Genomic DNA, 26,078 nt, shown 5'->3' on the forward strand with positions numbered 1-26,078 from the left:
CATGGAGAGCGGTCGTCCTGTCGGCCTGTCGGCCGGTGGCACAAAAGCCGGGGCTCGTGGTTGCGGCGTGCCACATGCCCAAAATCGACAGCCCAGATCCGATACCATGGGAAAACCAAAAGCCAATGAAAGACCAAGGGCGGGGGCATATCGGAAGAGGAAGCTTTTCAGGCTTCGAAGAACCGGATGGGTGGAGAAGTGTGCGGAGTTCGCGTCTGCTTGCAAGCCAGGTCTCGAGATGAATGGGTTCGAGCAAGTCCCGAGCCGCCCGGGCGTCGCAGGTGGATCTCATGGACCCTTGGATCAAAATCATCGCCCACGCACAGAATTAGCTACTACACACACCTTGGGCTCGGGAATACTGCCCCGTGTGGAATGGGAAGAGAAGCACTTCCGAAGCTGAAGACCTGGCTTCGAGGAGCACCTGGCTGGAAGAATTGTAGGTGTTGGATTTACGGGGTATCCAAACCATCGCCGTCCGTCGACCCAGCCTCATGCCGACCTGAGCAACGCGACCAGACAAAGAAGAAAAAGTGCCCATCTGACCGTGCAGGAAATGCAATGCCAAAACGCCTCAAGCAACTCAAGAGCGCAGCGCTCATGCCTTGGCCGGCTTCTCCTTCGTAGCCTTCGCTCTCCTGCCCTTTTTTCTCAGCAGTTTCTCCACTTCCTTCCTGCCCCTGACCCGGAGCGTCATCTCCTTCATCATATCCACCCACACGACCTCCCCCTTACACTTTGGACACCGCCCTCGGACGGGGACGATCTCCTCCGGCTCGCCGCCGCTCTCCAGCAGATGCCGGCCCCAGCACGCGAGGTGGCCGACCCCGTCGCACTCCGGGTTCGGGCACACCGCTTGCAACCTTCCTCCTCCTCCTCCCTCCGCCGCCGTCGCCGCCGCCTCCCCCGCCGATGGCAGCTCCTCGCGGCACACCACGCACCGCCCCTGCCGCTCAAACTCAAAGATCTCCTGCCCCTTGGCCACGTACTCCCTCATGGGCTCGTAATCGAGCGGAAGGGCGTGGATGCCTGACCTGGGCGCGGCCGCTTCCGCTCCTCCTTCTCCTTCCGTGTCTCCCTCCCCATCCTCGGCTCCTCTGGTAGCGGCCACGGCGCCGGCACCAGCGCCGCCCTCAAAATCCGTCACCACCGCCAGCTCCCCCCGGCGGCTCGCGCATCCTTCCGAGCCCCCCGCCTTGGAAACGGCCGCCCGCCACCGCTCCCACGCCCGAAACAGGTCCTGGTGAAAAAACCGCGGCGCGATGGGCCACCGCGCGAAGCTCGGCGCGCGCAGCAAAAGATCCATGCTCGCGACCACCGACGCAAGCGATTTGGGCGGTCGGCGCGGTCGGCGTCTGCGCTTCGTGGACGCCAGCGAAGACGACGGCGCTGCTGCTGCTGCGGCGGCGGCGGAGGAGGAGGAGGAGGGGAGCGGCAATGATGATGATGATGCTGAGGGAAGAGAAAGCAAGGCAGAAAGCGAAGAGGATGCCGAGGCGGCGAGCTGGCGGGCGGAGGCGGAGAGGTGGGTTGTGAGGTGCGGGTTGTTGAGGGCCCATCTGTGACAAGACATGTTCATGTTTAATACGACGTCCACCTGGAGACAAGGCAAGGTAAGGTGCCGAAAGGATAGAACGAAAAAAAAAAAAAAAAAAAGAACGCACTCAAACTTCAAAGCAGCCATCATGCTCGGAAACCCCTCCACCAGCCCCAGCATCTCCCACGGCCGGAGAGATTGGCGCGACGTGCGGGCGGCGCCGCCGCGAACAAGGCCGTTGTGCTGGGCGAGGCGGCGCGGGGGGTTCGGCGTGGAGCCGATGTAGATGGAGGCGTGGCGCACCGTTGAGCGCAGAATGTAGACGGTGTACAGCGCCGGGATGGGTTTGCTTTGGACGGCCATGTTGAGCGATTACCGTGGATGGGAACTTGGAACGTAGAATGTGGTGACACCTGTTGCCCGGTGGGCATAAGAGGCGGCTGCTGCCTCGGGTCTGCCCAGGAAGTGTGCTGAATCCCCCTTGGGTACGTAGGTGAGGATTGGAGAGAAACGAGCGATTTCTCTGGGTGTCAATCATCCGTTAAAGAGGAACCCAAAGGCTTGATCGCAATTCATTCCGTTCATACCAGGTCCACCCGAACCGATGAGTTTGCGGGTGTTGGGTGAGCCGGTGGCTGCCGAAACCAGGTTGTTTACTCCCCGAGGTGCAGCGTTGTTTGTGGTTGTTTTGGGCGGTTGAACCAGTGATGGCAGGGTCCCAACAATGCCCCGCTGCGCCGAGGGGACTGGAAGCCCGGACTGGAGGGCCACCAGGCCGAAGCGCCGAACGTGTGCCATCATTAGGTAGCCAACCCTTCCATCTGCTGGGAATCAAGAATCCATTCGTTATGCTGCTGTTCACAAGGATGATTTTCTACCAGATGGAACCCAGAAAAAGAAGACAAAAAGAAAATAAAACTTTCGTACACGGCAAATCTGCAGCTCTGCAGGGTATCAACCACAGATGGCCCATGAAACAAGAATCGCCGCTCTCCCATCTCCCGGCCATGACGCCTTACAACAACCCCTGCTTCTGCAGGTCCAGGTACACCTTCTCGGGCATGACGTTGCCCTCGGCATCCTCCATCTGCACCATCGCCCCGTCGTCGATCTGGTTCTTGCTCTGCTCGCGTTGGATCTTCTCCCACAGCCGCACCGCCTCCTCGATCGACGTGATGTCGCGGAACAGATACGTGTTCGTGATGCCCAGGCGCTTGAGGTTGGTGATGTGGTTGGTCTCGTTGAAGTGCTTGTCAAAGGCGCGCCGGCCGCGGTAGACAAAGTTTCCGCAGATCTCGCAGGGGAACTCCTGGCCCAGCCCGTGCAGCCGGTACAGCCAAAAGGGGATGGGCTTGCCGTCCCACGCCAGCGGCAGCTTGAGCGGGTTGTAGATCTTATCCTCGCCCTCCTCCTTGTCGCCTTCTTCGTCCTCCTTGTCCTGCCCCGACGTCAGGTTGTACAGGTTCTCGAGCTCCTGCTGCCGCTCCCGCTCCGTCATGCCCTGCCGCCGCTCCACGTTGACCCGCGTGTCGTCGCGCTCGGCGCTCATGGCGCCGGCCAGCTTGCGGATGCGAAACTCCCGCTCGGCCACGGCGCGCTCCTTGAGACGCTGCGCCGACAAGGCGGCCGCGCTGGCCCCGTCCTGACCCTCGCCGCCGGCGCCGCCCTCTCTCTGCGCGAGATGCTCGGCGGCCTTGACGTGCTTCCGGCCCGTCAGATGGGCCTTGTACACGTTCTGGTTCTTGAACTCCTTCTCGCACGCCTCGCACCAGACGGCCTCGGGGCTGCTCAGCGTGCGCTGGGCCGCCTGGGACTTGGCCGCCGCGCCCTCTTCCCACCCGGGAACCTCGCCCTTCTCCCACGCCGCGTCGAACTCGCTCTTCCAGCCGTCGAATAACGTGTCGAGGTTCTCGAGCGGGCGCGTCCGGCGCATGAACGACTCGAGGTAGCCCATCAGCTCGCCCAGGTACTTGAAGTACGGGTCGGTCAGCTTGTCGGCGCGCTTGACGCCGCCCTGGCCCGGTTGGAACTTGTCAAAGATGTCAATGTACTGCATGTAGCCAAGGCGCTTCGCGTTGGGCAGGTTGAGGTAGGCGTCGTGGCAGGCGTGCAGGTCGAAGAAGCGGCCGAACGCCTCCTCGCCCGAAAACATGCTGTCGACGATGTAGGGATTGTCGTCGCCGCGCTTCCGGGGGCGGTACCATTGCTCCGGGTTCTCGGCCTGCTCGTTGGGGTACCGGGCGTGGTGCTCCTTGATGCGCGCCGCCTGGCGGTAAAACTCATCGAACGGGTCGCCCGTGCTGATCTGGAGAATTTCTCGTGACCGCTGGCCGGTCTTGTCTTCGTAGAGGGCAAGGAGCTCGGCGGACTGGCGCTGGATCTGGTCGAGGAGCTGCGAGACCTCGTGGTCCCGGTTCAGGCGATCGCGGATCTGGAAGCCGTTGTTAGCCTGCCACGGACCGGCCACGCTCCATGCGATCAGAGAGGCTTACATGCTTGGGCTCATCGCCCATGCGGTCCGCGATGCCCTGCTCGAGGCGCTCGAGGTCCTCGTGGACAAACCGTTGGTCCTCCAGCAGCATGGCGGGCGGCTGTCGAGAAGGAAATGGGTTGGGATCAAGAAGGCGGAAAGGTTTCAACGAGACACCACACCGCAATGGATGGCGATGTTGAAGTCGCGACGGCTGGCTTGGCGCTGCGTTCCCTGCTTTTGCATGCTTTTGCAGCGTTTGCAAACCAGCCTGGGACCCACCCACCGCGCTGCATGGGCCGGGCCTGAGACCCACCGCCCAGACCCAGATGGGACCCACCTTGCGGCAGGGACCCACCGCAAAGTATCGCAGCCCGTAGGTCATCAGCAAACGTCAACTTTCTTCGCGCTCTTCAACAACAGCCCGAGCATCCTTTCCAAGCACTTGCATCGTTTCCACGCTAACACCCTCTCTTTCTCTCTCTCTCTCTCTCTCTATCTCTCTCTCTCTCTTTCACCCAACCCTCGGGTATACTTCCATCAAACACATACATACGCTTCAGCCATCGACCCATCACAATGGCCGACGGACCCGGTCTCGACCGCAAGGCCGATGAGAAGATCCAGTTCACGACCTCCAAGGAGGTCACGGTGCATCCGACCTTCGAGTCCATGTCGCTGAAGGGTACGTCGTTCGCATGCAAAATCTCCACGGCAGCGCAAGAGAGAAGAGTGAGAGGCGTCTGACAAAACCTTTTTCCCCCCTTGTACAGAGAGCCTTCTTCGCGGCATCTACGCCTACGGATACGAGTCGCCCTCGGCCGTGCAGTCGCGCGCCATCGTGCAGATCTGCAAGGGCCGCGACACCATCGCCCAGGCGCAATCCGGCACGGGCAAAACCGCCACCTTCTCCATCAGCATGCTGCAGGTCATCGACACGGCCGTGCGCGAAACCCAGGCCCTCGTGCTGTCCCCGACCCGCGAATTGGCGACCCAGATCCAGAGCGTCGTCATGGCCCTGGGCGACTACATGAACGTGCAGTGCCACGCCTGCATCGGCGGCACCAACGTCGGCGAGGACATCCGCAAGCTCGACTACGGCCAGCACATCGTGTCGGGCACCCCGGGCCGCGTGGCCGACATGATCCGCCGCCGCCACCTGCGCACCCGCCACATCAAGATGCTCGTGCTCGACGAAGCCGACGAGCTGCTCAACCAGGGCTTCCGCGAGCAGATTTACGACGTCTACCGCTACCTGCCGCCGGCCACCCAGGTCGTCGTGGTGTCGGCCACGCTCCCCTACGACGTGCTCGACATGACCACCAAGTTCATGACGGACCCGGTCCGCATCCTCGTCAAGCGCGACGAGCTGACCCTCGAAGGGCTGAAGCAGTACTTCATCGCCGTCGAGAAGGAGGAGTGGAAGTTCGACACGCTGTGCGACCTCTACGACACGCTCACCATCACCCAGGCCGTCATCTTCTGCAACACGCGCCGCAAGGTCGACTGGCTGACGGACAAGATGCGCGAGGCCAACTTCACCGTCAGCAGCATGCACGGCGACATGCCCCAGAAGGAGCGCGACTCCATCATGCAGGACTTCCGCCAGGGCAACAGCCGCGTCCTCATCTCGACCGACGTCTGGGCCCGCGGTATCGACGTCCAGCAGGTCAGCCTCGTCATCAACTACGACCTGCCGAGCAACCGCGAAAACTACATCCACCGCATCGGTCGTTCGGGCCGTTTCGGCCGCAAGGGCGTGGCTATCAACTTTGTTACGAGCGAGGACGTGCGCATCCTGCGCGATATTGAGCGTACGTTTCCCCTCCTCCCCCCCCCCCCCCCCCTTTTTTTTTTTTTGCTCTCTTGTGCGCAACCCAGGCTGACATGCATGCGCATAGTGTACTACTCGACTCAGATTGACGAGATGCCCATGAACGTGGCCGATCTGATCTCTTAAGCGTTCTTGGATGGTCCCAGGTTCCAATCCAGTTGCGATTTCGTCCAGTCGAGTCCAGCCTGGTTTTTTTTATAAAAAAAAAAGCAAGAGAGCAAGCCAGGGGAAAATGCCTGAGGGCACGTCCGCCGTACATAGCTTCCGCCCGTCTGTGCAAAGGTACGGGGTGAGTGATGTGTACGGCCGAGACGAAGTGGGAGGAAAGGGGGGGGCTGGTCATAAAAAGTGAGCTCGTGTGCATTGTCTTGGCCGTCGCCTCGTAGACCTTGGTTTGCTGACAGCCTGCGCAGGTCCCATGTTCAGATTGTGAAATACGCTAATGATGATGTTGATGGGAAAGGGGAAGGGAGGTCACTACTGCAGCTCCGACGCCTCCTCGGAAGGAATCAGGGTCCAAAGGGTTGGAAGCCGGCTTCATTCACCCCGCCGCAGGAGATGATGGGTCATGAAGGTTTTGGTTGGTTGTAGACTCGGGTATCTAGCTACATAGTACGTATCTGAGGCATCCGATGTTCTACCAAATGGTCTGGCCAGCCAACGGCGATGCGTAGCCATCGGGTCCCACATGTCCTGGCCTACCATTCTTCTTCAGTCGCATGCATCCCTCGGCCCGTTCCCTCTAAGCTACCTTGCCGATCAATGACTGAAGCAGTGTAATGGTAACAGCATGTTTTTGTGCCGTGAAGACCGCCCCTTTGACAATGAACAAGTTTCACCAGGTACCCGGGTAATCACTCCTGGCTTGCGCAGGGAGGCCATCCTTTTACGTTCCTGCGCTCGTTACTCCATTCCCAACCCGATCCGTCCATCCTTTTGAATGAATATGAAGTAAATGGTATCATGCCATGATTGTGAACCCATCCCCCCCTCCGCCAATGAAATGCCAACGGCCGTTAAAAGTCCGTCCTCTTGGTCATACGAACGGAGAAACATGAAGTCGTGATGGATATATCAAAACATAAGAAGCATGCAGACGCTTTCCTCATCATACCTCGACCAACCCCCACCGTGACCCGGGTTTTCCAATACAGGCCCTCCCCTGTCCTGATGTAAGAAAAAAAAAACAAAAAAAAAAGGAAGATCGGATAAAATGGGTATAATAGTTTCTAGGATCCCACGAGCGCTGCTCGCGCATATTAACATTACCGCTTGCCATGATGACCTCCTCGCCATTATTCGCAGCCCCGACAGGCAATCTCATGGCTTGTGCGTCGGCGACGGCGCTCTCGGCGGCCAGGCATCGTCCCAGGTTTGGTGTGGTTGTTGTTGCTGCTGCTGCTGCTGCTGCAGCTGCTGCCGGTATTCTTCGACACGTTTGCGCTGCTCGTTGAGCAGGGACTCGCCGTCCGTGTCCACCACCTTCTCGGAGTCCCCGTGGGAGTGCGTCGCCGTGACGATGGTGGTGGTGGTCGTGTAGATGCAGGCGGCGGCGGGGTGCGGCACGAGCGGCCCGTCCGCGTCGTCGATGGTGCGCAGCGTCGAATTCGACAGGCCGTGGGAGCGCTTGGGGCGGGACGGGGCCGAGCCGAACGTGACGAGCTCGCGGCCGCGCGCGAGGTGGCCGTGGGCGGCGCCCGTCGAGCCGCTCGGCGGCGGGCCCGACGGGTGGTAGTTTTGCCGGCGGCCTCCGGCGGTCCCGGCGGTGCTCCCCCAGAAGCGCGGGAACCAGCGCTTGATGACGGGGCGCAGGGTCATGACGCAGGCGACGACGATGGTGGCGTTGGTCTCGACGAGGCTCCAGTAGGCGATGGACGCGGCCTCCCACGAGATGTCGGCGCTGGACAGGGTGCGATCAAAGTCCCAGAGGCGGATGATGGAGACGATGCAAACGAAGAGGCCCAGGGCGAGGATGATGTAGAGGGCCAGCTTTTGGTGGCTGGGCGCGCGTATGCGCAGAACAAGGGGCAGCGGGAGGATGTACATGATGATGTCGGTGGCGATGTGGAGGCTGGTGTTGATGATCCAGTCCTTGGTTGGGCGGCAGGCGCCGGTGTTGGGCGGGAACGTCCAGTAGAGGGACAATGGCTTGCAGGCCGTGAAGATGCCATAGAGGCCGTAGAGGGCGAAGACGACGACCACGGTGAGCAGGCCCCAGATGGCGTAGCGCGAGTGCCGAAATTGCAGGATGCGCAGGTACAAGAGGCAGATGGAGACCTTGATGATCACCAGCGACATGACGTACCAGATCATGCCCAGCCATTCCGCCTGCGGGGTGGGTGAGGGGAGAGACGTGTCAGCAATGCTGGACAGCATGGGATGACGCATTGCAGCACGCAGCAAGAAGGGGAGGTGTCTTACCATCTTCATGGGTGTGTAGTTGGCGGGCGAGAGGTCGAGCAGGTGTTTCCCAAACCCGAACTGGGCTTCTGCGGTCCAGCGGATTCCGGTTAGTGAACGTGAGGCCCAGGCATCTCCACAAGCTCGGAGCGTCATGACAGGGCGAGCCTGGGAGTCGCGCGGAAGAACCGAGTGAACGACGTACGGGCTATGAAGGTGCCCGACATGGCACCCGCAAAGATCAGCGCGACAACGACGAGCCAGTCCTCGGCGATGGCCCGGTTTCGCGTCAAGGAGACCCGGCTGTAGAAGCGGAGGCCGACAAACGTGACCGAAATCAGCCAGCAGATCACGGAGGCGACGATGATATTGATTTGGCGAGACTCGTTGGGGTTGGAGACGAGCCCGGGGGGCACACCCGGAGGGGCACCTCCCGGGGCACCAGGAGGGCCGCCGGGAGGGCCACCGCCCGTTGCCGTTGGATCTAGGCCGGGCGACGACGACATTGCCGGTCCGGAGCTGACCAGTTTCGGGTCCGAGTCTCGTGGGGTTGGCGATTGGTCGTCGGGAGACGCCTCTTGCGCAACGGGAGTCCTGGGGCTGCGATGGCGGCTTTGTTGACTGCCGTGCGGGAAAAGGACCGATGCGGCAAGGCCTCGTCAACGGCCTTCACAAATCGGCCAGTCTCGGGGTCATGACCTGGAACCTGGACGTCGACAACAACGATCGGAAAGGGCGAGGCCAAGGTCCAGAGAGAGAGAGAGGGTGGATATGTCGTGGCACTTAAAGAGGCGGAGAGGGAGACCAGCGGAGGCCAGCGGGCACATGGTGGCCGCAACCCCCACGGCATGGGGCTCGGTGACCTTTAACATGTTGAAAGCCAGCAACCGCGCAGGCTTCGTCTTCGCTTACATGGTCAAGGAGCCCTTGGACGAGAGAAGAGGGCTCGGTGTGGGGAGCTGGAGTCAGGAGCCGTCTTGTTTGAGCCAAGAGTAGGCATGGTGCGCCCACAACCCGTCCCGCCTGACTTCGGTCCAGGCCCGTGCGCGCAGAGCGAGACGCAGTGCAAGCAGCCGAGCTTGGTAGCCGAACAAAGTTTTGCAGCCATAGGAACAGACGGCCGGCCCGGTCACGCCGAGATACCCAAAAGAGGCTGCGAGCGGGTGCCCAGCGCATCGATTTTTGACCTTTTTTTTTTTTTTTTGCGCGTCGAAGTACAAGTATGCAGCGTTGGGTGACCATCCCGCTTCAGTGTAACCTGTGTCCGATGGTGCGTAGCATCGAACCATTCTCCTGGATCTCCTTGGTGTAGCGTAGGTCTTTCACCCGCGACCGTTGCCCAGGTTGGACACGGAAGCCGCGCAAGAAAAGCACACTAAAATCAGGGGCCCCGACGAATGAAACTTGCTCTTGTGGCGTGAGGAGCTGGCTAGCGGGAGGTCGTTCGGGGTGACCAGCCCCAAACCGGCGGCTTACTGGTACAATACTATGTACATAGTGCGCACCTTTGATGGCCCACAGCGCAGGCACGGGCCCAGAAACACGGATCTCGACGCTCGGGGGTTGAAGAACGATCTTCTTAGCCCCCCTCATGTGCTGACGATTCATGGCTGGCCCCGAGTTTCATCGCCTTATGTATGTACACTGGGGAAACGGCGGATCTGCGATGGGACCCATGGGTCCCGTTGTTTGTCGTCAACGTCCAGGTCGGATGTACACAAAGGTGCCTTAACTAGTTGATATGCACCTAAAGCAGATCCTAACCTTTCTGGACGTCTCAAGGTTCTTTGGCTTGGTGGTCGAATCCCCTCACTGTAACACGGCTCAAGTCGAAGAAGACAGCAGGAAAAAAACATGTCAACTTGGAGCCCGCCGACGTCAACAGGGATCCGGCCTACGCCCCACGCGGAGGGATGACGTAAACTGAAACCAGAAGGGACTGCGGGCTCCGATGGATTTCCCCGTGCCTGAGGCCCCGGTCACGGCGCCTCCAAAACGTCCGTGCAGGCGGGCAGGGCTCTGTCAAATCTCTGTGCTCCGCAGAGACGGGTAACAACCACGCGATGCAACTTCTTGGCAGCGGAGGCTGCCAGCCACTCACCGTTCGTCGCCCTGCGGCCCTGCGGGGAAGCCCGGACCCGGTCGGTGAAGCCGAGAACCGCCGGACCGAGAACCATGTCCGGGGCTTGGGCACCCTGGCGAGGAAACGGAGCCGATGACTCTCGGATGATGTGCATGTATAATAGTAGAGGATTCGTCTTGTTGGTAGCCTCCTTGAACATACGCCGTATAAAAGGATGCAGTCTCTCGCTCTACCTACCTATGTCAAGATGGCCATGTTACAAACTCTGGATTATCACACGTTTGTGGTCAAAGGTGATTTGGAAGGAAGGATTCCTCTCGGCAGCCTCGAAGATGCGCACATACACCTACGGTGTAGGTAATAAATACATTGTGTTTGCGCTATGCTGTTGGGACTAAACAACGCCCCAGCACGGAGTTCCGGTTTGGATCATCAAAGCACCCGACTATCGAGTTCATGGCAGATGACATGACATCAAACACATGCTGAAGAATGCACGTCAGCAGAAATGATCTCGCCATACTCGCTTGCCACCTCGGCTCAGGTCATGTGATAGCACGTTCCGTGCTTCTCCTTCCTTCCCTACCTAAGGTGCCTGAAGGCCTCAGGCAGATTTTCGCGAGAACTTTGGACTTTTTGTTTTTCTATCGCTCATGAAAAGCCCAACTTGAATGGTGGCATTGCCTCCCACAAATCAAAGCTCCTAGAGTTGATACACCATAATTACCTATAACCCGAGAGCAATCGTCATGACCCCCTCTCCACCAAAGGCATCCTCGCCGCATCCAGGCAGTCATGGCACGACCTCTTCACTTTCAAACAGCGCAGCGTCGTCGCCACGGATGCTCAAGGAGAGGCCACGGCCACCCGATTGGTCTCCCCTACGCCGCTGCGTAGTAGTAACCCAATGCGTCTGCTAGCTCCGCTCTCCCCACGAGCCTGGCTCTTCCTCGTCGGCCTCGCCGCCTGGACCGCCGATGCTATTGATTTCCATGCCCGCCCTAATTATCCAACAGGTCGCGCTGGCCGAGCACTACGCCACCACCAAGACCAAGCTAACCACCGCCACCACACTGACCCTGTGGCTGCGCCCTGAGGGAAGCGGGCAGGGTATGGGTTGGCAGGGGACAGGGTTCGGCCGCAAGTGGCCCATGGTGGTGAATATGTTCGTCTTGCGGGGATCTTGCAGGTTGCGACCATCTAGAGCGTGACGTTGGGGCAGTTCCTGGCTGTCCGCTCGCTGCTTGGCCTGTGTTCATGGGAGGAGTGTGAGCGACTCCTGATTAGTAGCTACCTGCCCACCTATCATATCCAACCGCTGGCTTCCTCCTCCGGCCAAACTCCATGCTGAGGCTGGGATTAGCAACGAATGAATGAACCGCTCTCACCAGCCATGGTAATGCCATTGCCATGACCCTCGAAAGCACCCCGGCAGACGCCCGAGGCCTCGTCTCGGGCATCTTGCAGCAGGGGAATTCGTTGGTATACCTCTGCGCCTCGGGTGCCGTGTTGGGTCGCAGCAGGCCTGCCGTTCGGGGTCCGTCCCCGTGCGCCGTCTCTTTCCCGGACTCTGCCCAGTTCCTAAAGGCCCGGAAGGCCCGTAAAGTCGCCAGGTCCGAATCCCGGAGCGTGGCAAGATCCGATTCCATTGGTTACCACGTCTTTTGCGGCCCGGAGGGAAGCCATGCTTACAGCCGAGTGGAAGTTGGGTAATCATCTATTGATGCTGCGTCCTCTTGACGACGTGGTTTAACTGTGAGCAGCCATCCGCTTGCCCAAGAAAGATTCATTCAATGAATGTTGGCCTCCCGTCAGACTCCAGCCACGCCTCCCAAGACAGCTACACCGCCATCCTCCTCGTCTAGAAACGGCTCCCGCCGTCTTTTGCCATCCGGGCCAGCATTATCATGACAACCGGTGCTTATCTCGGTGGCACCACGCTTGGCTACCTCTCGCAAGCCCTCGGCCGCCGACGCGCCATCATCCTCGCCGCCCCGACCAGCGCGGCCCGACGATGGGGATCGTAGCGACAGCGGCGGTTGGGCCCGAGAGGAGGGGGAGGGAATTCAAGCAGGATGAGTGTTGTTGGGGTGACACCCGCGGCGAGGAACCGAGATGTGGAGCGTGGTGAGAAGCAGCAGGCGGGCGAGGTTGGGAGAGCTGATGGAGGGCGCGAGTCCGCGCGAAGTACTTAGACGGTGGCCGGGCACAGGAAGCAAGCGTTAGGAAAAGAGAGAGCTGAGCAACGCCCAGCGGTTCCATATGTGTCGCATTTGAGGTTGCCTTGAGTAGTGAGGCGTTCATCAAGCAGTCATCGTGCAATCAATGAAGGAGCCCCTCGGCGTGTGATGGTGAATTACGCTACCGACAATCTCGCATCCTCACAACTGATATCGGTGCCTCAGGTCGTTCCAAAACCTCTCCACTGTCTCACCCGCTCCAGCTTTGTCGACCACGTACGACGTTTTGAGATCGTAGTCTGGAAGCGTCACCTGGTCCACATCAGGCTGCAGCGCCAGCCACGCCGCCAGCAGGAGCCCCTCCAGCTCCCACGCCAGGCGCTCGCTCTTGTCAGGGAGCGGCTCCGCCCCGCTGCCGTGGTGGCACTCGTTCGCCTCGAACCCGCGCGTGTACCGGCCGACCCACGCGTCCCACGCCCGGCAGAAGGCCGCCGGGTAGCGCTCCTCAAGGACCTGCTCCTCCACGTTGTGCTGGTCGTCGGGGTTGCCCGGCCAGCCGGTGGCGTACCAGAGGAAGCTGGTTTGGTAGTCGGGCTCGACGTGGTAGCGGTAGCCAAGACGGCCTGGCCGTCCGCCCGACGAAGGCGCGGCGGCGGCGGACGACGCGGCCGGGGCCGCAGAGGAGCAGAGGCTGACGGCGACGGGGCCGTCCGAGCCGAGCTCGATGGCTAGGCCATAGGAGGTCGAGAGGGTGAGGCGTGCGATGAGGCCCGGGTATTGTAGGAGCTGGAGGAGGAAGGAGAGGTTGGAAGAGTCGGGCATTTTGGCTCGCGTTTGTTTGGGTCCGTCCTTGGAAAGTAGGTAAGGTTGGGTGCGCGGTGGAGATGATGGAGGGTGGACTCGCGCCCCCGGATGAATAATATACGGCGCCTGATCTTTTGATGATGGCGGAAAATTGGGTCCGGGAATCGTCGGTGGCCTGGATGAAAGTGCAATTGTCACCGCCGGTGTTCTCAGCTTGCGGCTGATGAAACGTCAGAGTTGCTGGTCTCTGAACCGGATGGAGTAGTACTTAATAGTTCTTTTCATGAAGGCCAATAGGCAGCCTGTGGGAAAGTGTCTTTGTGCTTTGCCACATTTTTGTTACATGGCCTAGGGGTTTGGGGGCGGCGAGGGCGGCCAGGTTGGCAGGCCCGTCTCTGTGACGACGTAGCGGGCCATCATCCTATCGGCTTGGCCGTTGCTTACATACCTAGGTAACTAGTGGTGACAGCCGAGAAATCCCCTGGTACAAACTCCGTCCCTGGCTAAGCGACGCACCATGGATCGCATCGCCAGGCACCTAGGTCGATCAATCCCTGCGGAGAATTCGATTTCTACCCAGCCCAACAAGAGGCCTCGTAAGACACCCAACACAACGTCACCCCGTCCACGGCCAACAGGCCTGCTAGGGATTCCATTCTCTCCCGACATCATGACCGGGCCTGTCCCATGATCCGACCTCCTCCGGCCAGCAACGATGTATGACTGCCGTCCTCCACCGACCTCATCGACGGCCAGCCAACGCCATGGATAGCAATCAGGCATCCAAACCCGGCCGGCATACGCCTCCGTCTATGCTCAGACACCGCACCTCGGAGAATCGTGAAGGGGCCCGAGGAATGGTATTAAAAAGGGCAGACGCGCACTGCCCAGTGATTGTGTCTTGTGTATTATCCATCAGCATTTTCGGTGTATTCTTCAGAAAGTCATCATCATCACCCTAATCGCCACCGTTTCATTTATCAGAGTTTCAACCGCCCGGAGCTCAGCAACAACTCACAACCCACGTGCCGTCCGGCAAAGAAAAGAGACAAAACCCAGAACAGCCTCATACATTCATCATGTCTCATCTTCCTCATGAGTATGTCTACCCCATCGTTCTTATTGCAACCGTCGCCACGTGCCTAGAGCACTTGATCCAGCCTGGGCCGTCCGCAGGCCGACAGCAACGTTTGTGCTAACCGGCATTGCCCTTCCACAGCCGGCGTACGCAGGAGACCATTCGGAGAATCCAGGAGAGTGGTGCCAAAATCACCCCCGGGGAGACGGTGCGGGCCTGGCCAGTGCCGCGGTACGGCACGAGCGAGTATCCCCCGCCGCCCGGAGGTGAGCGCCCTACGGAGATGTGGATCGAGAAAGGCAACAGTCGAGCCGGGCTGGAGCACATGATGAGCGAGTCCAAGCAAAAGGAGTGGGAGAAGAAGGGGATCCCTCGCGACCAGCAGGCTCAAAGGCTGCCGGAGATGGTCGAGGCGTGGACCACCGTGGGCCGGCATGTCTCAAACCAAGGCCAAGGCACGGGCCGACCCATCATGTCCGTCGCCATGAGGGAGTACAACGAAATCTATAAAGGCGCAGCCACCATGGGTGGTAACGGCTTTGGCGTTGGCGCAAACTCTGTCTCGACCAGTCACATTAATCCCGCCCCGGCCACAGATAAAAGGGCAGCAATCCCGGGCGACGTGAGCGACAGGACCATGTGGAATCTGTACGTCTATCCGCCGAACCGCGCTGACAGGAGCACTTCGTCGCCGCCGGATTATCAGAGCGGCTACGGGGACAGCCGAGGGCTGGCTCCCCCTCGCGCGGATCCGCATCACAGGGCAGGCTCGATGCCGCCCGGGTACCCCCCGTACGGCTCGTCTGGCTCATCTAACCCACACGGCTCGTCTGGCTCGTCGCATGGGCGGTACCAGAATTGAGAGAGCGGCTGGACCGAAGGGGATTGCTAGCATTGGCGGGTCGGGCCGCTTCCTCTGCCCAGGCGGCGCGGGTAGGAGCGCTGGTACGCTCTGGCCTCGAGGATGGGCAGGCGGTGCGGCGGTGATATATGGACGCGACCTGGCTGGCCGGTGGCGTGCTGCTATCGAGACGTGCCTAGGGCGGGCACCTATAAAGAGTAGAATCCCTTGATAGCTCTCGTGTCAATGACCATCGTGCTGGCCACGGGTTTAGAAAGGCTCTCCGTCGAGACGCGTTTGACTGTTGCTCGCGCCATTGGATTGCTTGCAGCGTATTTCCTCCCGGCCAACTGTCCACCGTGGTGAAAACGTACGAACGGATGAGCCAGAAAGCTCTCCCCACAACCGCCAGCAATGGAAGAGGGCCGCGAAGCTGCGTGCGGAGACACAGTCTTTCATGCAGGAGCAGTAATTCTCGGCAACTGCTTCCCAGGGCGTGCTCAGTGCGGCTCGGGTGCCACCCGAAGACGGCGTTCGGGAGGTCCAAGAGGAGGTAGAGGAGGATATCGGCTATTGTGCTAAAATGGATTGCCATGGAATAGACCAAGAAGAGAGGCTCTGTCTTGGCACCTTGGATGCATGCGACGGCCCCGATATGAAGTGCCTACCGTGGTGGTGAGTGCCTGGCATCCTGCTAGGTGTTGCAGCAGCAGCAGCTATATAGGGTGCGCTGGCTGATGGCCGCACGAGCGGTTCCTTTTTTGCTGTCACGCTAGGATACAGCGAGGGCTGGCCTAAGTCGGGTATGGGCCAAGATGCGTGCTGGGCGGTGAACAAAAGGGTAATATAGTGCCAGGTAACCATGTTGCATTACTATGTTTTCTCGATTAAATATCTATGGCAACTAGGAAATCAAAAGAGCTCCAGGGATTGTTAAAGACTTCGTAATGTAGAAGAAGGCAAGCATCGCCATTAGCCCTGCTCTATTACCAAAAAGGTAGGGACGCTTATCCCTGCGATGAAGATCCCACAAGAAGCAAAGATCGGTCAACGCCCATGAGACCGAGTCTCCTCGGCCTGATCAAGGCCTTGGTGCTGCGGTCTAGAGCCTTGGTCGTCCTACTAGGATGACTGCGGCCCCTCCGGAGCCCTGTCTCCGGACTCCCTGTAGATACCGTGGTGGTGTGGCTGCTGGGAGAAGTGGGGCATGGGGGCGTCGCCTTGCTGCTGCTGTCCCGCGTAATTCGTGTGCGGCTGGGCGGGCAAGGAGAAGCCTAGAGGTTGATAGGGCTCGGCGAACGATGAGGCCTCGAAGTATTGGTAAACCGAGGTAGCGTTCGGTTGCAGCGGCGTGCACAGGATAGGACCCCGGTTGGCGATGGGCAAACCCTCGTGCAGCGGTTGCCAACCTGGATGGTATTCATTCTGGGAGATGGAGGGGAGATGAAGATTATCTCCAAAGGATGGAGGGTATATGTTGGTCGTAGAGGCAATTGACACGCCGCCGGGCTCTTCGAAAGGGTGGGTGGTTCCGGGCCGGCTGGAAGATGCCAGAGGACCAGACCTTGGTTGGAGTGAGTGTTGTAGGGCCCAACCATCCGGGGCAGACTTATGAAGCGAAGGGCTTCTTCGCTGCCGTTGCTTTTTCCTTGTCCTGGCCATCCTCGACTCCTCCGTCATGGTCGAAAATGCCCGTTTTTGGGGCTCTGTTTTCCTGTTCTGGTGTTCCTTGGATTCCTTTTTTTTGGTCAGGTAATCCTTGTGATCTTGCTCGGCTGTGTCCTGCATCCCCTTGAGCCGTCGAGCGCTGGCATCTTTGTAGGCCTTGGAAACCGTGTGGACAATTCCCTCAACGGCGGCTTTACCGTGGATGGGTTCCAGCGTGCGGGTTATATCGTTCTCAACGTCTTTTCCTATTCCTTGAAAGGCCTGCTTGAGTTCCACCTTTTCTACGCTCAGGGGACACTCATATTCTGCGACGCAAGCTTTTCATCAGATAGCGTCCAGACATGGCGATGACTGAAGGCTTGGAGGTATTATAAGCGCGACTCACCCATCCTGGGAGGGGCTCCGGTGTCTTTATTGTTCAGCCCAAGAGCCCCGCAGAGTTTTCCCCAGCTGTTCAACTTCGTGACCCTTTTTGTATCGGCAAATTTATTCCAGTCTTTGGCCAAGATGCCATATTCGGGGGCCAGGTGCGGTGGTCGAGGTCGCTCTTCGCATCGCGTACTATTATGTTTCTCCAGATCCTGCTGAGACTTCAGGTCTTCCCAACACCTGGTGCTGCAGGGCCACAAGCCCTATTAGTCATCCATAACTGCTGCGACACAGATAGCATTAGCTGCGACTCACCATGCATAGATGAGATGCTTTGTTCTCAGGTGTTCCCTAATGACCAGCGATTATTAGCATCATCCAGCGACCATCCGCTTTGTGGATCATTCTCGAGATGACACCATGGGTGGTGATCACGGACTTCACCCTGGACAAAGTCTGAAACGGCCTGGTGCAGGCAGGGTGCGTCCGGCTGTTGAAGTACCGGGAGTCTGCGCTGCGGAAAGGACACATGAGATCCGGTTTCTGCTGCGGAATCTTTTGGCTCCCGTCGCCGTCCTCGTCGTGGCCGTCCTCGTCGTGGCCGTCCTCGTTGCTCGAGTCGCCGCCGTCGGTGCCGTCTTGTCCCTCCTCGCCGTTCCCTCCTGGGCCGTCGTAACCGTCCCCGGAGGCCCCGTCTCCCGAGTGCTTGGGATGATGATTCTCTGGGCTGCGGGCTAGAGATTGCCCCGACGAAGTGAATGACGCGGCTCCGCGTGGACGGTAGGCGAGGTTGTCGGTCCAACGAGGCTGTGAAGCGTCGGCAGGGAGAGGCCCAGACGCGGGTTCGATCGTGTAGCTATCGCTGTGGGGTGAGCTTGGGCATGTATCGGCGTCATACAAGGCAGCAGCCAGTCCCAGCGAGTCGGACGCGCTCCTCGTTCTGCCGCAGACGGCCCGGTACGGGGGTGGTGACAGGACAGTGCCGGAGGCCCAGCCGGACACCGCCGTCTCCCCATAGTCGCATTCGGCCATCGGTGGTAGGAGATCTTTCCTGGGGCCGCTGCTAACCCCGGCGTTCAAGGATGCGTACAATCGGGGAAAACAACGGCAAGTGTCACGCGCTGCAAGCAAGAGGCGAGCGGGCTTGGATAGACACAAGAGAGGTGGGAGAGGATAGTGGCATGGCAGAGACGTCCTAGGCTCTTTATATGACATAGAAGACTTGCTTTGACGATAGTCCCTGCGGTCCTGGCCTGCCTGGTCAGGCTGAGCGCCGCTCTGGCCGGGCAATGCTTTTTGGCCGATAGCTCGATTTGACCCTCTTCCGCCAACCGCTCTCCCAACGACTCCCAGACAACCCTTGACACGTCGCCGCGGCTCTTCGCTTGAGCTTGACAGCCGGAATATGCTGTCCCAAATCGATGGGTCAGGTGCCGTTGCCATCTTTCCAGATCTCAGGTGGGGGTGTGATGATGCCAACCCTGTAAATGTGCCAAATTTAATTTTAGAGGCTCTAGGGTACCTTGGCAGTGGCAAGACCCGAGCCAGGGGAGGAGGAGCGACGCGAAATTGTGGCTCGATCGATTGGCCCTGAGAGGTTTATCTGGAAAGAGATAGAAGATGTTTGGATCCTCAAACATCGAGGTACAGTAGCTCGACCGTGAGTAATACAGGGTGCGGTAAGGATACCTAGGGTGGAACACGGGGCAGGGTCGCTGGATCTTGCGGGGGCTGCGGCCAGGAAAACAGGCCACCTGCTGGGTACCTAGCTTTGGTTAAGCTTCCAAGGCTGGCAGGGTGAAGAGCTCTGCCGTCATGTTTTGCTATTTCACATCGCCCTTTAGGGCACGCGCATCATCGACTCTCAGCCTCGGCAATGATGAGCTTCCACCCCCTGGCAGAGCCGCGTCAGCGACGGAGGGTGCTGAAGCAGAAGCAGCCGGATTTCACGCTGGAACACTCGGCATAGAATGTGATAATATCGTTTTGTTCCCCTTCTGAGGTGTTGAGCCTCCCGGCACCATCCAGGGACTTACCGGAAAGGATCTGTTTCAGGGATGACGGACCGTCGGGTCCTGATGATGCCTGGGCGTGGTGTATAGTATGTACGCAGTACTGTAGAGATTTGGGGTTGGGTAAGGTAGCATTGGCTCGCTTTCTGCAGCAAGGTTGAGGAAAACGCTGGAAGCCCTTGTTAATCTCAAGCTTCAGCACTGGAAAAAGCTAGCCATGCTGGGCTAGAAGCGTTGGCCAGGAACCATGCATGCAGATATACAGCGTAGTACAGTAATTACAACAAAGCTGCGAACGAAGGCGCCCGAGCCCCTGGGAACAAAACCAGGTTCAACGGGTCCTCAGTATTACCTAGACTTGGATGTAGCTTGATGGCCGGTCATCTACCGGGTGCGTCATGCGTCCCGTGCCTCGTGTTGTGGATGGACACAATGGTCGATATCACTTTCCCCAAGCTCCCTTAGGGACGACGGAGAAGATCTACGCAGTATAGTACATTGTTGAGACGAAGGTGGTTCTCCCGGGAGATCCAACATCCCCCGGGAATGGCGTGCAGCGGGAACGGATGCGGTTAGGGAGGGTTAGACCAACGAAATCAGCTTAGCGCACCCGAAATGGCCCCTTTGGTTCGCGCGCGGCTTGTGTTGATGTACATACGTGTATGTACGTACACCAGGCAAGTGGCGGTCTGTTTCTTGCTGCATCGGGTTCCCCGGTTAGGTAGGCTGTCTGGTATTCGGCTATCCCGAGTTATGCAACGCTGACGGGAGGTGCCTTTTTCGGCTGCGTCCTCAGCTGCCGGAGCCCCTTTTCGATGGAGGAATTCCGTTGCACGCCCAGTGTGTACATCCTTCGTACCTACGTACATGGAGCCCGTCTAAGGTATGTGGTTACCTGTACGTACTTCGTAAGGTAACTAGCTCTACTATACTATAGTTATTATTATAGAAGTATACACCTATCCAAGGATAATAAAAACTAGTACGGTACTCCCCCCCCTTCTATCCCCACTCAGACCCACTCGATTGCAACCTAAGAGAAGACTAACCAAAAACAAACAAAGAAGTCACAGGTACCTACAATTACATATAAAGTTATATAGGAATAGAAGTACTAGTACCTAATATACTTTCTATCCAGTTCAATTACCTTCCGGAACCGACCTAGCATCAAGTAAGCTAGCTACTGGAGCAAATCATTTAGCACAGTCTCCTACGCAGTCTGGATCGCCTTACGCAACCGCTATACATCCAGATTCTTAAGATTATAATTCTTTTCCAGCTACTGCTTTATCCATGCCCAGAGGTTCTTAATAGGATCAAGGTCTAGGCTCCAGGAGGGCCACTACAAGACTTCGATCCCTAACGCAGCAAACAGATCCCTAGTTAACCGGACAGAATAAGATAACACATTATCCTACTAGAATACTATTTCACCAAATTCCTCTTAAAGCAAGTAGACAAAAGGAATAATATAATATTAGTATTTCTCAGCAGTAATACCTCCTTACTCCTTCTCCCAGATAAATCCAGGTCCTTTTGTTCTGCCTACAAACAACCCTTAGAATATCTAGCTATATAGTTTCTCTTAGAGAATAGCCTACGCCTCTGGTTCCTCTAAGTTATATATTGTAATCCACCTCTTCTATACTAGGCTATTAGTTACCCAAGTCTCGTCAGAAAAGAACACTCGTTCCCAATCCTTAGGCCGAGGACAAAAAAAGAGTTATTTATATATAAACTAGAGGCGTATAGTACGATACTAATCTGTAAGCTTGATTCGCCGTAGTCGGATAATACATTAGTAGCCTAGACTTCGGAGCGCTATCGTAATCGCGTATTCGCTAAAGTAGTTGAAACCCAGGATATAGTACTATAAATCAGCCTATAAGAGCTCGCGCGCAACCGAGTCTTTACGAAGAACCTTATCTAGAATCTCCTTCTCTGGTATTCTAAACAAAGGTTTTGCACCGCAATGAGTCTTCTGTAGTATCGCTAGACCTAATACTGTACATTAGACTTAGGAGATTATCTTGCTAGTAGTACGGGTAATCTTCTCGTAAGTCTATCCAGCAAAGTTGCGGAGTACTTAGATCTGGATCCTCTCGTCGCGTATAAGTAGCTTCGCGTAAGGCCTAACTCTTTAGCGTTGTTGTTGTAAGCGATAGAAGCGTACGGCTGAAGGTAAGGTCTGTAGGTAGTGGAGTATTATATCTATAGTAGCCTGGAGCTGGAGGATGGTTGGTTATACGCGTACCGGATGATCGCGATACTCGTTGTCCAGCGTTGGATTGCTATTTTGGTTGGAATATATTACTGGAAGTACCTTTCTATAGAAAATAGTATGGGAAGGTACTTCCACTTCTATATTCGGTTAGAACCCTGTAACCAAGTGGGGACACAAGGGGGAAGTACCGCACTAGTTTTTATTATCCTTGGATAGGTGTGGTTCAGGTAGTAGGTGGATCCTTGACAGGCTCCACACGCCGCGCCTCACCTCGAACTTTCTTTGGCTCAGGTTGCAGATTGTGACGGGACCCCGACCCTGGACCCGCACCTTGCCCTGGCCAACCCAGGCCCATCTTCGCCTCGACGAACCACGACCTTTGACAGCCGCGTCGTCCGCGCACCAGCTCCCGCCCTCGCTCTGCCATTCTCCCGCCACGCCGCCCGCCAACTGTCGTCTCATCCAACATGGCAACACATGAAGGCCCCAAGCTCCTCTGGAACCCCGAGAACGTCCGCGACGTGGCTGACTCGATCGGCATCTCTCTCGCCGACGAGCCGCTGCGAGTCCTCGCCCAGGATGTAGAGTATCGCATCGGCCAGGTCATCGTCGAGTCGCTCCGCTTCATGCGCGCCGCCAACCGCACGACCCTGACCGTCCAGGATGTCGCCCAAGCCCTCAAGGTCCTCGACGTCGAGCCGCTGTACGGCTACGAGTCGACACGGCCGCTGCGGTACGGCGAGGCGAGCCTTGGGCCCGGCCAGCCCCTCTATTACATCGACGACGAGGAGGTCGACTTTGAAAAGGTCATCAATGCGCCCTTGCCCAAGGTGCCTCGCGACATGAGCTTTACAGGTACGTTGCGCTTGCCAGGGCTGCACGGCAACGTAGGTTTTCGGGCCGCTAACTCATCGCCTTATTTTTCAGCGCACTGGCTTGCCGTCGAAGGCGTCCAACCGTCCATCCCGCAGAACCCTACCACATCCGAAACGTCGTCCAAGGACCTGCTGCCCAAGGGCCCGGGCGCCAATCCCGCCCTGGCCGCCCTGGCGGGCAACGACAACGTCTCGTTCCGCCCTTCTGTCAAGCACGTCATCAGCAAGGAGCTCATCCTCTATTTCGACAAGATCCAGGCCGCCATCCTGGACGACGATCCCGATGAGGAAAAGACGAGGCTGCGGGCCGCCGCCTTGGAATCGGTTCGCTCCGACCCCGGCCTGCACCAGCTCCTTCCTTATTTCGTCAACTTCATCACCAATCAGGTGACGCACCACCTCGACGACCTCTTCGTCCTGCGCCAGATGATGGAGCTCGCCGAGGCCGTCATCCAGAACCCCAACCTCTTCCTCGACCCGTACGCCAGCGCCCTGTCCGCCCCGGTCCTCACGTGCCTCATGTCGCGTAAGCTCGGCGCCGCGCCGGGCGACGACACCCTCCGCGAGCAGTACCGCCTCCGCGAGCTGGCGGCCAGCCTGCTCGAGATGATCGCGCGCAAGTACGGCGCGACCAACGCCTTGCTGCGGCCCAAGCTCACACGGACGTGCCTCAAGCACTTCCTGGACCCGGCGCGCCCGCCGGCGGTGCTGTACGGCGCGGTGCTCGGCGTGGCCGCTGCCGGCGGCCCCGAGGCGGTGCGCGTTCTCGTCCTGCCCAACCTCAAGAGCTTCGACTCGGCTGTGCTGCAGCCGCTGCGGGATCGGGCCGAGGCTCACGTGCTCGAGCTTGAAATGCTCGTGGGCGGTATCATGAAGGCCATCGAGAGCCTCGCCGGCGCCGCCACCCTTGCGCTCGCGAACGGCGTCAACGGCGCGGATCTGGCTCGCGAGGCCGAGCAGGTGACCGAGTTCCTTGGGCCTACGATCGGGCAGAGGGTTGCTCGGTTGGGAAACCATGCTCTGAACATGGAGATTCTCGAGGTCCGGCATTTGGACTAGGCTCATCATGGCTTTCCTGTTTTTTGGTGTTGAGGGGCAGGGATTTTCTTAAGCATGACAACTGATGGATGCTGGCGTTAGGTATGTGGGCGGTGAACCATGGCGTTGGGGAATCGTGGGACGGGAGCAAAATTGAGGACGCCTGCTTGCATTCAAGCTTGGCGTTGAAGGTGTCTGTCTATGTTTGATTGAACAATGGGGGCAACTGCCCACGTAGGGAATGGATATGGATACCACACAGCTCCTCATCCGACGCACGGCGTACTCAATCCGTACTTGAAACGAACAACTCCATTGGGGGTTGCGATGCTCGCAGTGGCACTCGTACAGTACACGTACAGCGACGGCCCATACCCAGGTCACCATGCTCGACCTGATATCATGTCTTTCTTTCCTTTTTGTTCCCTCCAACCCAACCCAGGCTCGGATACACGCAATTTGGCCTGCTCCCCTTACATCCACGCCGACGCACCCATCACCTTCCTATCAGATCACGTCCCGCCCCCTCCCATTAAAGGAACAGCACCAGCCCCAGCGCGCCGACAATCGAAGTCCCCAGAATGTACCACTCCGTCTTGATCACCGTCTTCCGCGCAAACCCGATGCCCAGATCGTAGATGAGATACCGCGTCCCGCTCACGACGTGGAACGCAAAGGGCCACGCGGCGAGCGTCTTGAGGCCGACCTTGGCCGCGACGGGGAGCGCGCCAAAGGCGGCCACGAGGGAGGCGCTCTCGAGGTGCCAGCCCAGGTACGGGGCGGCGAGGTAGGCCGCGGCGAAGGCGTAGAGGGAGCCGCTCAGAACGCCGCCCGTGAAGCGGGTCAGGATGGAGTTGCCGAACCAGGTCTGGCCCTTGTCGTAGATGGCGAGGTGGGGGGAGACGGGGCGGCGGAGGCGCTGGGCGGCGAGGAGGGAGGCGGCTTCGGAGTTGGAGATCTTCTCGGTTTGGACGCCGGGCCTGTTTTGTTGGAGACGAAGGAAGAGCGAGTTAGCTGGGGTGTTGGATTGGGCGAGTTGCAGCGGTGATGAATGGGTGAGTGGAATGCGTTGCGGACGGGTGGAAGGAGGGAAGAAGGGGAGGACGAGGAGGACGAGGAGGACGAGGACGATGCAGCGGCATGGATGGGAAGGCATGCGGAGGGGGGTCATGGAGGGACGGACCTGGCTTGCGACGTCGACAGCGGCTTGGCCACGCCGAACTTGGCCACGTTGGCGGTAAAGAAGGCGTTGGGGTGGCCGGCCACTGTTGGCAACGTGCTTTGTTAGCATGCGGCGTTCTTGGAACCTAACATTCCAGCTTCACGTGCGGATAGCGGCGGAAGAAGGGAAGCCCAGGTCTCGAGGATGGTGGAGGGCCGGGGGGGGGGGGGGGTTCGTACATCGGCGCAGCGCCGTCGTGCCTGCGCGCTGGGCAATCATGGTGTGCTAACGGTCTGGCTGTCGGCGGCGGCGCAGAAGGGATCAATCGATCGTCGTCGGTCAGGACTGACGTGCGGGTGCGAGATTTGGAGGTGGTCGACGATTGCCGAGAGCTCTCTCGCTTCGCGTGGAGGTTGCGGGTTCGGGAATCGACGTTGTCGGTCGGCTCCTCGGCTTTGGCGTCTCCTTCTCAGCCAATGGGAGCCCGGCAGTTTCGGGCTTCGGAATGGCGCCTCTGGTTGGCTGCTTTTCCCCTCCAGACCAACGCGTATCACGTGAACGCCAAGACCGCGGGGCTTGGCGGGGGATTTGGGCAAACCGCGAGGCGCGAAAATTTTGGCTTTTGTTTTTCTTCTTCCCTTTCGCTTCTTCAGATAGTCCACGGGCGTCCAGCTATGGTGTTGCTGCTCCCAATCAGCGATGCTCTCTGGCGCCGAGCACTTTGGTGTTCATGGATGTCCGGAGAAGAACGATCCGTCGTTAATCACTGTCGTCAGTTCATCAGTCTGGCGATTGTTTCATTATTGAGATCGACATGTATGGCACTTGAAGCAGTCGTACTGCGTTGTCGCAGAATCGACAGGCATTGTTCGGTGGCTCGGTGCGCTAGGTAGAGGAACCGCGCATGTTGCGAGACGGGCGGTTCTCAAAGCCATGAACGTGCCAGCAGATTCCCGGGCCTTGACCGACCCTGCGAGCTGGGGCTGTGGTTCCTCAGCCCTGAACTGGAGGTTTCCCACGCCCAGCTTGCCCCAAGGGCCTTCATACCGGGTGTGCTTTCACACAGAGGAGTACGGCGTAGACAGCATGGTAGGCTCTCGTCCCAGATGGTCAACAAGAGAGTCTACAAGCTGGGAATGTCTCTGCAGAAGTCAACGTGAAGAGAGGGGGGCGGCGAGAAGACCCGGCTACGGGTCGAGTCGGCCGGACCGGCGATCGTTGCTCTCTAGAAACCCCGGGCCCGGGCGGGAGTCTGCTGGAACCGGAACCGGACCGTTCGGATACCGGGCCAGGCCCGTGGTTGTGAAGACATTGTCCGGGGATGTGGCAATGTTTTGCAATGTTGTGTCTTAGCTGAGTTGCGGCGTGCTCCGATGGTGGAGTGGACACCAAGTCGCGCCGCCATAAGATTCCTCAAGCACGCCATCGCCTAGTGCGCAGCGACCTGCCGCCGCTGCGGCGTCCGGTGGCGCGATGCGTAATCCTCAGTGAGAGTCACTC

The 26,078-nt window shown here is 58.7% G+C and overlaps 9 protein-coding genes across 9 annotated transcripts; 3 read left to right on the forward strand and 6 right to left on the reverse strand.

Moving 5' to 3' along the window:
- Nucleotides 1-598: 598 nt before the first annotated feature.
- On the reverse strand, nucleotides 599-1,900 carry VTJ83DRAFT_1852 (uncharacterized protein; the record flags this gene model as incomplete). Its single annotated transcript, XM_071008057.1, has 2 exons — nucleotides 599-1,559; nucleotides 1,665-1,900. 2 exons carry the CDS (start codon nucleotides 1,898-1,900, stop codon nucleotides 599-601), a joined length of 1,197 nt encoding a protein of 398 aa, XP_070868392.1.
- Nucleotides 1,901-2,552: 652 nt separating this feature from the next.
- VTJ83DRAFT_1853 (uncharacterized protein) lies at nucleotides 2,553-4,119 on the reverse strand (the record flags this gene model as incomplete). The annotated part of the gene is made up of 2 exons (XM_071008058.1): nucleotides 2,553-3,968; nucleotides 4,030-4,119. The coding sequence occupies 2 exons, from the start codon at nucleotides 4,117-4,119 to the stop codon at nucleotides 2,553-2,555; spliced, it is 1,506 nt and encodes a 501-aa protein (XP_070868393.1).
- A 467-nt stretch (nucleotides 4,120-4,586) lies between these two features.
- Nucleotides 4,587-5,967, forward strand: VTJ83DRAFT_1854 (uncharacterized protein; the record flags this gene model as incomplete). Its single annotated transcript, XM_071008059.1, has 3 exons — nucleotides 4,587-4,692; nucleotides 4,781-5,821; nucleotides 5,909-5,967. The coding sequence occupies 3 exons, from the start codon at nucleotides 4,587-4,589 to the stop codon at nucleotides 5,965-5,967; spliced, it is 1,206 nt and encodes a 401-aa protein (XP_070868394.1).
- A 1,194-nt stretch (nucleotides 5,968-7,161) lies between these two features.
- Nucleotides 7,162-8,747, reverse strand: VTJ83DRAFT_1855 (uncharacterized protein; the record flags this gene model as incomplete). Its single annotated transcript, XM_071008060.1, has 3 exons — nucleotides 7,162-8,169; nucleotides 8,263-8,330; nucleotides 8,447-8,747. The coding sequence occupies 3 exons, from the start codon at nucleotides 8,745-8,747 to the stop codon at nucleotides 7,162-7,164; spliced, it is 1,377 nt and encodes a 458-aa protein (XP_070868395.1).
- Nucleotides 8,748-12,705: 3,958 nt separating this feature from the next.
- VTJ83DRAFT_1856 (uncharacterized protein) lies at nucleotides 12,706-13,326 on the reverse strand (the record flags this gene model as incomplete). The annotated part of the gene is made up of 1 exon (XM_071008061.1): nucleotides 12,706-13,326. One exon carries the CDS (start codon nucleotides 13,324-13,326, stop codon nucleotides 12,706-12,708), a length of 621 nt encoding a protein of 206 aa, XP_070868396.1.
- Nucleotides 13,327-14,387: 1,061 nt separating this feature from the next.
- On the forward strand, nucleotides 14,388-15,248 carry VTJ83DRAFT_1857 (uncharacterized protein; the record flags this gene model as incomplete). The annotated part of the gene is made up of 2 exons (XM_071008062.1): nucleotides 14,388-14,407; nucleotides 14,528-15,248. The coding sequence occupies 2 exons, from the start codon at nucleotides 14,388-14,390 to the stop codon at nucleotides 15,246-15,248; spliced, it is 741 nt and encodes a 246-aa protein (XP_070868397.1).
- Nucleotides 15,249-16,349: 1,101 nt separating this feature from the next.
- Nucleotides 16,350-18,707, reverse strand: VTJ83DRAFT_1858 (uncharacterized protein; the record flags this gene model as incomplete). The annotated part of the gene is made up of 4 exons (XM_071008063.1): nucleotides 16,350-17,200; nucleotides 17,281-17,510; nucleotides 17,580-17,615; nucleotides 17,704-18,707. The coding sequence occupies 4 exons, from the start codon at nucleotides 18,705-18,707 to the stop codon at nucleotides 16,350-16,352; spliced, it is 2,121 nt and encodes a 706-aa protein (XP_070868398.1).
- A 3,263-nt stretch (nucleotides 18,708-21,970) lies between these two features.
- On the forward strand, nucleotides 21,971-23,437 carry VTJ83DRAFT_1859 (uncharacterized protein; the record flags this gene model as incomplete). Its single annotated transcript, XM_071008064.1, has 2 exons — nucleotides 21,971-22,358; nucleotides 22,431-23,437. The coding sequence occupies 2 exons, from the start codon at nucleotides 21,971-21,973 to the stop codon at nucleotides 23,435-23,437; spliced, it is 1,395 nt and encodes a 464-aa protein (XP_070868399.1).
- Nucleotides 23,438-23,948: 511 nt separating this feature from the next.
- On the reverse strand, nucleotides 23,949-24,857 carry VTJ83DRAFT_1860 (uncharacterized protein; the record flags this gene model as incomplete). The annotated part of the gene is made up of 3 exons (XM_071008066.1): nucleotides 23,949-24,396; nucleotides 24,600-24,681; nucleotides 24,818-24,857. 3 exons carry the CDS (start codon nucleotides 24,855-24,857, stop codon nucleotides 23,949-23,951), a joined length of 570 nt encoding a protein of 189 aa, XP_070868400.1.
- Nucleotides 24,858-26,078: the final 1,221 nt, after the last annotated feature.

This window comes from Remersonia thermophila, chromosome 2 (genome assembly GCF_042764415.1).
Source record: "Remersonia thermophila strain ATCC 22073 chromosome 2, whole genome shotgun sequence".
Taxonomy (NCBI): Eukaryota; Fungi; Ascomycota; class Sordariomycetes; order Sordariales; family Chaetomiaceae; genus Remersonia; species Remersonia thermophila.